The following is a 10,208-nucleotide window of genomic DNA, read 5'->3' as shown; positions in this document are numbered from 1 at the left end:
GCCCGGGGTTGGGAGTGTTTCCACATCTAGCCTGGATTCAGGACTGACCCCACAGGAGTCCATGGACAGGCAGGGGACCACACAGCCCTCCCAGAGCAGCTCTGCCCTGCTCCGGGGCTCAGAGGAAACCCCTCTCTCCCGCTTAGGCTGCAGGTCAAAAGGCCAGGCCGGGTCTAGATGTTACACGTACCATCCACTGGCCTCGCTGAGACCGGGATGCTGGACCCAGGAGGAAACAGGATTCGCAGGTGGTTTGATAGAAACCCGGTGCTTCCCATGCTGGTCCACCTGGCAGGAGGGGTGAGCGGCTGAGGGCAGAGGGGCCGGCGTGGACACCCACCGGGCTCCATGCGACCTGGCAGAGTGTGGCGGTGCCTGCAGGGACTAAGCTTAGCTCCTCCTATAGACTTCTCAAGGCCAAGGGTCCCCGAGTTGCTCCCGTCAGGAGCCTGCGAGCTAGGCAAGGAGGCTGCTTCTGCCAGCCCAGAGCCAAGGGCAGAGGACTCGCTGTCCCTCAGGAGAGCTGGCATCTGCTGCCCCAGCCCCAACGAAAGACTTCCGGAGCCCTCAGGCAAGGCCACTTCAATGTCAGTAAGACATGGACGCCCGTCCTGCTGTCCCCAAAGATGCTCGCACGAGGCCAGTGGCACTGAGCAGGTGTGTTTCCCTAGAGCTTCGGCCCCCAGCCTCTCCCTTTACATCTCTTCTCCTGCGGGGTCCCAGCCAGCCTCCAGCCACAAAACGCTCTCCCTGGGATCCAGCTGCCGGAGAGGCAAAAATAACCCGGCTTCCTGTCCCCTCCACGGTTCAGCCTTTGTTATGACTGAATGCCTTCCCGGAAGGGGCGACAGGCGACAGGCACCCCCAGGGCGCTTAAGGCTGCACCCCACAGGGGAAGCTGAGGTCCCCCGTCCTCACAGGTGCCCCACCCCTATGACTTCACCAGCCACAGCTCTCTACCGACTGAGGCAGCCGGGTCGTTTGGCTACCCTCTGTCGAGGTCGTCTTGCTGAACGCCAAAGCTGAGGGGCAGAGGAAGCCAGGACGGGGGAGAGGCCATGGGGTCAGCCGGGCACCCGGGGTCTGCAGGGCGCCAGCGCGGGCGGGGGGGCGAGAGGAGAGGAGACGGGCGGTCTCCGGCAGTGCCGCGGGGCCAGCCGCTAGGGCTCGGCGGCGTGCTTGACCAGGTAGCCGCTAAAAGTGATGTAGGTGTCGAACTCATCGCTGAAGATGGCGTTCTCCCGCTCGCCCTTGAAGAGGCGCACCCACACCTCGTCCTGTTCACGCAGCTCCAGCAGGAGGCTCTGGCTCTGCATGATACTGCGGTCGCTGACCTGGGCGTACAGGATCACAGCCTCGTCCCCGTTGCGCATGATGTGAAGGTAGGTCTCCTTCTGGTTCCAGGTGTGCACGTTGAGGCTGAGGAAGTAGATGCCCGGCACGTAGCAGTAGAACTTGCCCGTGAACATGTTGAAGTGGCCGTAGAGGTTGACGAACTCCGTGTCGAAGATCACCGTCTGGTAGTAGTCGTTGCTGTGCAGGGCCTTCTTGCGGCCCACCGAGAAGGCCGCGTAGTGGGTCTTGCACCGGTCGCCGGGGGCCCCCATGGAGCCCTTCTGCCCTTTGGGGCCGATGTGGCCCCTGGCCCCCACGGAGCCGGCTTTGCCGTACTTCCCCTGCAGACCTCGATCCCCTCGGTCGCCCTTCTCACCTAAAAGGACAGAGACGCGTGGGGGATGAGGGGAGCAGCCTGGCCGCAGCCCACACCTCCCTCGCCCTGGGTACCATCGCATGGCGGTCCCCACCTGGCCGGCTTCGCCACCTATGGGAGTCCCCCCGATCTCTGCACTGTGGGTATTTTTTTTTTCGGTACTGGGGATGGAACCTAGGGGTATTCTACCCCCAAGATCTACCCCCAGGCCTATTGTTTATTCTTTATTTTGAAACAGGGTCTCACTGAGTTGCAGAGGACCTCACTAAGTAGCTGAGGCTGGCCACGAACTACGATCCTCCTTGTCTCGGCCTCCTGTATGCTGGGATGACAAGCGTGCCACCTCAGGTATTTTGATTCTTAAATCAGTCAAGCTAGCAGATGCAAGTTCAAGGGCGGGTCTATTTCACTCAGAAGCAATAGTTGTTTTTGGTAAGGTTTTTTGTTTTGTTTTGTTTCTGGTTTCTTTCTTTCTTTCTTTCTTTCTTTCTTTCTTTCTTTCTTTCCTTCTGGAAAGCTCTGGCAAAGAAGAAGGGGCATACGGGTTTGTCCACAAGCAACAGGCTTCGTGGCCAGGCCCCAGCACTCTCTGAGCAAATGGACAGCACAAGTCTAGGCTCGGTCCTGGATCCGGAACACGAGCGTTCCCGCAGGGCTGTGCACAGTTATCTGCTCTGCACAGGGTGGAGAGAGTTTCAGAAAGTGGGCTGAAGGGTGCCGAGCCTCAAAACAGAGCTCAGAAAGCTGCGGTCCCCACACAAGCAGGGCCGGCAGCCCTGCGGCTACCTCACCTGAGCTGGGTCCTGCTGGCTTCTCTCAGAGACGGTCCAAAGCATTAAAATAGTATTTCTTCCCCTGCCCTTCTCAGCTCCTGCCTCGAGGGAGCCGGTCGGCCCCCAGCCAGCCCCAGGCAGACAAGTCCAGCATCTCCCTCCTGACCCGCGCACAGCCGCCCCCGCCGGATGCCCAGCCCACCTCTGACCTTTCAGGATGGTGATGTTGATCTGGGGCGCTGGGATCGCCTGGTACATGGGGGTCGGGGAGTCACAGCAGCGAAAGCAGCGCGAAGCAGGGAGCTCCTCACCCGGGCCGGGGCTGTATTTTTCATGGCTTTCCTCCTTCCTGAGAAAACAATATTTTGCAGTAAAAGTCTCATATCCTCGGGGCTCGGAACTTGCCTCTCTTCTGCTGCCGGTGGACCTCACCAATGAAACCTTCTGTGTTAAGAGCAGTAATAGCAATAGAAGCAATAATAACACAAATATTAACCGCGTGAGGCGTATTCGAGATACCGTTGTGGGCGAGAAATCTACGCCTGTGGGACGTGGTCTCCAGTGATGGAGGACAGTGCCGGGCGTTCCCAGCGTGTGTCTGCGATTTTAGAAAGTAATCTGCTAGGCTGGCTCACCGTAAACGGGAAGGTTGGCTTGTGCTTTAGGGCCTCTGGACTGTGGTCCCCGGGTGCTAAGGCTTCCCACCCGACATTTGAAGGAAGCTCTGGTGGAAGGTGGCGGCTCTGTGCGCCACCTTGTGGCATGCCTTGGCATTGCACTGCGCTCAGCCTGGTGGCTCAGTTTCCCTGGTGCTAGGTAGGTAGGGTCCATCTCTGTGAGGACTTAGGCCCCTCTCAACCTGCGGGCTCATGTCTAGCGCTGCTTCCACTTTCAATCCCCACACAATAACAGAAGAAGATCTGCACGCCTTAAGCTCAGTGACCCACGAGCCCAGGGTCCCCAGAAGGCCGCTCTCGCCCCCCACCTCCCTCCTGGGCCGCAGGTCTGAACATCAAACCCTGCATCAGAAGTCTCCAGCCATGCAGGGCGTGGTGGCGCACGCTTATAATCCCCGTGCTTGGGAGGCGGAGATAGGAGGATCGCGCAGGTTCGAAGCCAGCCGCGCTGGCTTAAGAGATCCTGTTTCCAAATAAAATATAAAATAGGTCTGGGAGTGTAGCCCTTAGGTCAAAGGGTTTCCAGGAACCCCAGAACCACAAAAAAATAAAAATAAAAGAAGTCTCCAGCCAGAGACTGAACAGGCCCCCCCGGGTGTCCTGTGTCCAAGATGGAAATTCCCGAAGATGGGACCTTCCCTCGTCCAAATGCTGTTTCCAGGACCATCCCCCGGGGCTGTGGTGGGGCTTCTCACCGTGGGTGCCATTCAGCCCTTTCCCAAGGTGCCCGAGAGCCGGGCCTGGGCCCTGTGTCTCTGACGCACCATGACCATTGGGACTGCCCCGAAACCCATCTCTCCTGAGGCAATGCCTCTCTCCTGCGTTCCTTCTAGAAGACACTGGAATAAATGCAAACTTCCCTGTGGCCCCTGTTCCTCATTGGATGAAGCCCAGGTGAGCCCCCACCCTGCAGGCTCACCTCTTTCCCATCCTCTGGGTCCCCAGCTCCCATCACCCAAAATACTCACTTGCCCTGTGGGGCCCACCTCACCTCTGTACCTCCACACGGGCCGCCAGGCCCTGGGGTCCTCTAGGCCCCAGCACACTCTCTCTCTTTCTCTCTCTCTCCCTCCCTCCCTCCCTCTCTCTCTCTCTCTGCTTGGTGCTGCTGCGTCTCACCCCTTCTGCCCCTCCCCTGTGTGTGGGCACAGCCCTAGCCCGGGAGCCTGCCCCGATGCACCGTGGTGTGGGTGTCTATATTCGTACAACCTCTGAGCTCTTGTAGATTAGGGGACTGTCATTCATCCCGGGCCTAGGGTACAGCTGGTGTTTGTTGAATGAAAAAGAAGAGGAAAAAAAGGAGTGGGGTTCCTCATCCCCAAGTCCTATCCAGAAAAGACAGTCTGAAGCCCGGTACATCAAGTCAGCCTGACACTCAGGAGAACAAAGAAACCCAACCAGCACGGAGCCATCCACCCCGCTCCGGGCCTCACATGGAGCAGGAATCCTAAGCACGTGTGTCCCTACAGAACACCCCCAGTGGCCCCGTGTCTGCATGTCACCTTCACAGACATGCAGGCAAGTGGCATCTCCGAGTAGTCATAGCCCTTCCAAGGCGCGCCGATGCCAGCCAGCTCCCGTCTTGCAACTGGACAAGACACTGGGTCACGAGGAGCCGCTTTTGGTCAGGATCTCTTCTTCTGAGGCCTCCTGCCTCCAAGAAGTACCTAGAACCCGAGCACCCGTTCTCAGGCTTCAGCAAGAATGCAAAGGTGGACTGAAGGCCGGGCTGGGGCTCGGTCAGCCCTGGGTTTGCAAACCCGTGGCAGCCTCATGCCCCTTTGGAGCTGGTTTGCTGCCCTCCGAGTCACTGAAAGTAGAATGGCTCGTCTTTCTCCAGGATCAGCCTCCCTGGGCACTACTCCGGCCTTGCCTTCCATCCTTCGCAGCTCCAGAGAATCCGCGCCCAGGGGCCCCGGACCCAGACTCTGGCTGGGCCAGAGCTCCTGCGCCTGCTGTCACAGCCTCACCTCTCAGCAGGCTCCGCAGGCTCCGGTGGGGGCGGTTCCCGGGTCCCTTCCTGCTCCTGTTGTTCCTGCTGGGCACGGGGCACATGGCTCAGGACGGGGCCACAGGCAAAGGCCAGCAGCAGGCAGCATCCCAGGGCAAGCCCCCGTCCACGGGAGCCCATCTTCCTGCCGTGCCTGGTGGGAAGAGACACGCAGGAAAGGCCCTGGGTTAGGACGGTGCTCCACAGAGGAAGAGCGGAGGACCCAAGGCGCTCACCCTGCCCTGTGTCGCCAGGAAATGCTCCCGCCTGCTCCTGGGAGGCAGTCACACACACACACACACACACACACACACACACACACACACACACACGGAGAACACACTCATACACATATCCCAACTTGAACTCACACACCGGCACACATGTTCAAACCCACTCACGCACTCATATATACAATCCTGTGAACTTGCACACATGCTCACTCATGCCCAGACGTGCTCTGGACACCTACATGCACACACATTTGCACACTCACATGCACATCCAGAGTACACGCATACATTTATCCTGACTGGGGCTCACATAAACTCACATGCTCTCACACACCTGCACACAGGTACACACTCAGCGCACACACGTGCACACTTGCACACATCTACACCCAGTCACTTGGACACACTCGTGCTCAGGTATACACATGCACGCACATGCGTGCACACACACTCCGCCACCACACTTCTCGGCCCCCTGGGCTGGCGTGAGGCACCAGGGAGCACAGCCCTGTCTGCAGCTGAGAGTCCACCATCCCCTGCCCAGGAGGGTGATTGTTTACCACCCTTAGGCCAGTGAAAGAAATCCAGAGGCGCTCTGGGCATCGCTGTGTAAGGATGAAGCCACACTGGTCCCCAGCAGGGGCAGGAAGGGAGGGGCTGCAACTGCTTCCTGGCCGCCAGGGGGCGCTCGGCGAGTGCCGTACAGCGTCCTGTCCTTCCTGGGCGCGAAGCCGGCATCTCCCACCAATGGTACTTTTGGCGAAGGCTTGGGACAGAGCCCTCTTCCTCCAGCTTCCATACAGCATAGAAAGAAGCAACCGCAGGGGCCCTGCCCACTGGGGACAGCACTTGGACTTAGACCTGGCAAAGTACCCCCTCGCTTGCACCATAAGCGCCCCCGCCCCCTGTGGAGAGTCAGGTCCACTGGCCTGGAGTCAGGGGTCACTGTGCAAGGCTGTCCCTGGTGGGTTGGAAGCCCCCCACCCCCACCATGGCGAAGGCAACAGGTCAACAGGCCCTCTTTTTCTCACCAAAAACATAGTGTGACCCCTCAAAAGACAGTGCGGGGCCCCCCAATTCAGCCCCTTAGCTAACCAATGATTCAGTTGAGGTACAGCAAGCATATGGTCCCCACCCATCCTTTGACTCCTCTCTATGTTTAGGGAAAGTTAGCCTCCAGAGCCGGATCTCTCTCTCTGCGGTAATTACAGGCTGGGGCAAAGGCTGCCCCTCGCTGGTCTGGGGAGCCCAGGCCTCCTTTCCAGTGTCCCCCGGCTGGCGCCTGAACTGTGAGCCCCGGCTCCTCCCTCCAGGCTTCTTGGCTGTGACTCCCTGCATCCTGGAAGTGGGGTTGCTACAATAGCTCCAAGCACGGTGCTCCAGCAGCTGTCCCCACTGGACCCCCACCACATCTGCCAGACCTAGACCAAGAGCCATGGTCCCCAGATGCAGCCTCAGAGAAGAGGGCATTAGAGGAGAGCAGACGCTCCAGCCTCCTACTGTCCCTGGCTCTGGACTCCCCGCGGGCATGCCGCTCCCCACCCTCGGCAGCAGCTCAGCCGAGCTCCCACCCCCGAGATCTCTAGGCCAGCCATTCCTCCAGAGCCCAGAGATTTCCCATGACCTGGAGCTGGGACCAGCTGCCCTCAACAGTTCCCACTTGCCAAAGAAAGTGTGTATGTATGTAGTGAACTCACGAACATCCCTTAAGGGATCTAGCCATTGCCCCTCCACCAGGCTCCTGGGCAGGGCCTGCCCATCCCTCCACCTCTGGCTCCCCGCTCCTGACTGCAACTACTATGCACACCTCATCATGTGGTCCAGCCCTCTCCAGCTATGGTGCGTACACCATAGTGTACACCAAAGTGCAGCTGCTGATGTTTATGGGCAGGGTCTTGAGCGATGGCCATTTCCCACGCGCCCCGGGGTGCTGCGCGGCTAGTCTGCCGACCTGGGGTGCAAGTTCTAGCGAGTTCTAGCCGCACCAGCCCCTGGCTCCTGCTTTGACTGGCCTTCTTCTGACTTGATCAGGAGTGCTCTCTGTCTTCCTCTCCTCTACTGGTAACCAGGCTCACGTGGCCAACCATGGGGCCAGGAGACATTCCAGGGGGCCATGTTCGTTTGGAGTCATCCCTACAACTCTAGAGGTCAGGAGTAGGTCAGAGGGCGCACCCTCATTAACCACTGCACCCCAGATCGCCCATGGACCTGCAGTGAATCCTTCAAGAAACACTATTCGGTCACGGTGGCACCAAATTTATCAACAAGGAAACAGAGACGGGGAAGTCAGTCAGGCTCGAGCGCCTGGACTCAGAAGGCCAGCCCCGGAGGACGGGAGCCCGCCCGGCCTGCCAGGTTCTTCCTGAAGCCTTCCCAGCCCCCACCTGAAAGCCCTCTCCTCCCTGACTGCATTCTTCATGCTGTCTCAGGCCAAGGCGGCTTCGCTTGGCCTGCCCCGTGGACCCGTCAGGCCAGTGTGGCCTCCTCCTGGCCTGGGATGTCCCCGGGTGTGGCCTGGCCCAGTCGGGCATCCAGCGCCCTGGGCTTCGCTGGTGCTCAACAAATATTTATCAAGTTGAGTTCTCTAAAATCTGTTTATTTCTCTAGTCTGTACTTCCTGTTTTTTCCCTTGGCGCCCTCATAATTAGTCTTTTTGTTCACTCCTTTCAAGTGTTAAGCTTGCATCAGTTAAAAGGAAGTTTTTCTTTATTTAAACTGTTTTTGTTTTTCTCTGAATCCAAAATAACATATATGCATTTTGCAGAAGTTGGAAAGTCGCAACAAAAAGTAGGAAGTGACCTCGGATTGTTCTGCCCAGCTCTCCTGGCCTCGGTGCCTTTGACGTCTGGGTCGGGGTCACCCCCTTGCTGGGGGCGTGCTGTGCAGTGTAGGGGGTTTAGTATCCCGGGCCCTGCCCGCTACACACTCTCAGCATCCTCCTCCAGTTGTGACACCCCAAAATCCCAGACCTTATCCTAAGTCTGTCTCCTGGGCAGCAAAACTGCCCCCAGCTAAGAACCAGTGTTGAGTCCCCAGGGGAAGCGCCCTTGCGCCTGTCTGAATGTCTTTCTAGCCTGGAAAAGCTGTTTTCTGCACCTTGGTCAGAAGAGACGGGGCCCAGGATGCCGCTGGGTCAGGGGTGCCAACGTCGGTGGGCGGGGGCGGGTGACAGCCCGGAACGGGGGTGGTGGATGGGGCTCTCCCTGTCAACCTCCCCTTTGCAGCCAAAGCAAACTCAGAGTGAAAGACATCTTTGCCTCTTGGACAAGATCTCAAGAACCATTTTACCAGATCCCACAGCAAAGCAGACACATGACATTATGACCATTTCAGTCACTTTTGCCCGAAAATGGGATTGCCCAACATCTAACCAAACTTGGCTCCGGGGTCACCGTTAGAGATCTCCAGAGAAACGAAGTCTGCCTACCAAGGCGAGGCTCCCCTCCCACCCTCCCACCCCCACGAGGCTCTGCAGAAGAATGTGCTCGCACAGCAGAGGGAGTCCAGGAGGCCCAGGACGCCCTGACCCACAGCAAACACACAGGCCCTGTCCCCAGGCACGTGGGGTCAGAACAACTGAAGATAGTCGCACTGGGACTCAAGGTATCGCTGGCCTCACGCTGAGCCGCGAGCCTGCCTGGATTCCACAGCAATGCGGCCTCGTTCCCCCCACCACATCCAGCAGGAGCAGCAAGCTCTCCAGCCCCCTCCTCAATGCCCCCATCCACCTCCACCTTAACCCCGCCCCAGTGAGCAGGAAGCCCCTTTACAGGAGGAGGGAGGCAGAAAGGGGACCGCGGCAACTCCCAGGACCAGGAGGGCTAGAAGTCTGAGAACACTGCCACACAGGGAAATTTTATCCCTTCAACGACCCAGGGTGAGTCCTTTAAGGAGACAATACCATCCAGAAGTTAAGATTCCTTTCATCTATTTAAAAGCCAGGCCCAGGTTGTGTACACCTGTAATCGCAGTATTGGGCGGCTGAGGCAGGAGGATCCCAGGATTTAAGAAGCAATAGCAAGTATTGCCTTGGATGGACTGCCCCCGGGGCTCCTGGCCTCTGCACCATTGACATTCGGGGCTGGTGGTCCCTCCCTTGCTGGGGTCCATCTGTGCGGTGCAAAGTGTTCAGCAGTACCCCGGGGCCCTGCCCACTACATGCTGGGGCTTCCCCTCACTGTGATAGCTGAGCATTTAGACCTTGCCTCACGTCAGTCCCCTGGACGGTGCTGCAACTTAGCTCCTCTGTAACTTAGCGAGACCCTGTCTACACGTAACATGCATAGAAAGGGCTGGGGTGTCACTGGGAGGTGGAGCCCCTGGGTCCGAGCTCTAGAACCAAAAAACCAAATAAGTAATATAGACAGTGCTGCTGGGTTTGGGCCCCATATCCACACAGTCAGACCACGTGCTGATGTGGACCCCTGGGGCTCAGCGGCCACCTGCCGGGGTTAGCCTTGACACCGCTCTGCCCAGTCCCTGATAAAAGCATTCTGTGGACACACTTTCCCTTCCTCAGTCCCATGGGTGAGCAGCTGTTCGAGAGGCAAGGCAGAAGCCTACTACCCTGAATTGAAAGGAGCCTTAGAAGGTTAAGTCCCAGCGGCTCTGGCAGCGGGTAACAACCCAGGCGCGGTCCACGGAATGCCCGTGATTTGCATGGCATCTTGCGGGAGCTTGGGAGGAAGTAATTCAACCACAAATTAAACATGTCCCCTGACCTCAAGAATTGGAGGGGCCACGGCTCGAGGCCCGATGGCAAACGGTGAAGCAAGGGGTCAGCAGGACTGCCCTAGACCTGTGCTCTCCAGGGCGGGCCATGAG

General features: G+C 58.5%; 1 protein-coding gene across 1 annotated transcript; it reads right to left on the bottom strand.

Annotated features, from left to right (window-relative positions):
* Positions 1-1,160: 1,160 nt before the first annotated feature.
* C1QTNF1 (C1q and TNF related 1) lies at positions 1,161-5,292 on the bottom strand (the record flags this gene model as incomplete). The annotated part of the gene is made up of 3 exons (XM_080712857.1): positions 1,161-1,711; positions 2,694-2,833; positions 5,132-5,292. 3 exons carry the CDS (start codon positions 5,290-5,292, stop codon positions 1,161-1,163), a joined length of 852 nt encoding a protein of 283 aa, XP_080568983.1.
* Between the last annotated feature and the right edge of the window lie 4,916 nt (positions 5,293-10,208).

This window comes from Muscardinus avellanarius (assembly GCF_963383645.1).
Source record: "Muscardinus avellanarius genome assembly, chromosome: 16".
NCBI classification, from domain to species: Eukaryota; Metazoa; Chordata; class Mammalia; order Rodentia; family Gliridae; genus Muscardinus; species Muscardinus avellanarius.
The sequence above is the reverse complement of the archived record's forward strand: the minus strand, read 5'-3'. Positions and strand labels throughout refer to the sequence as shown.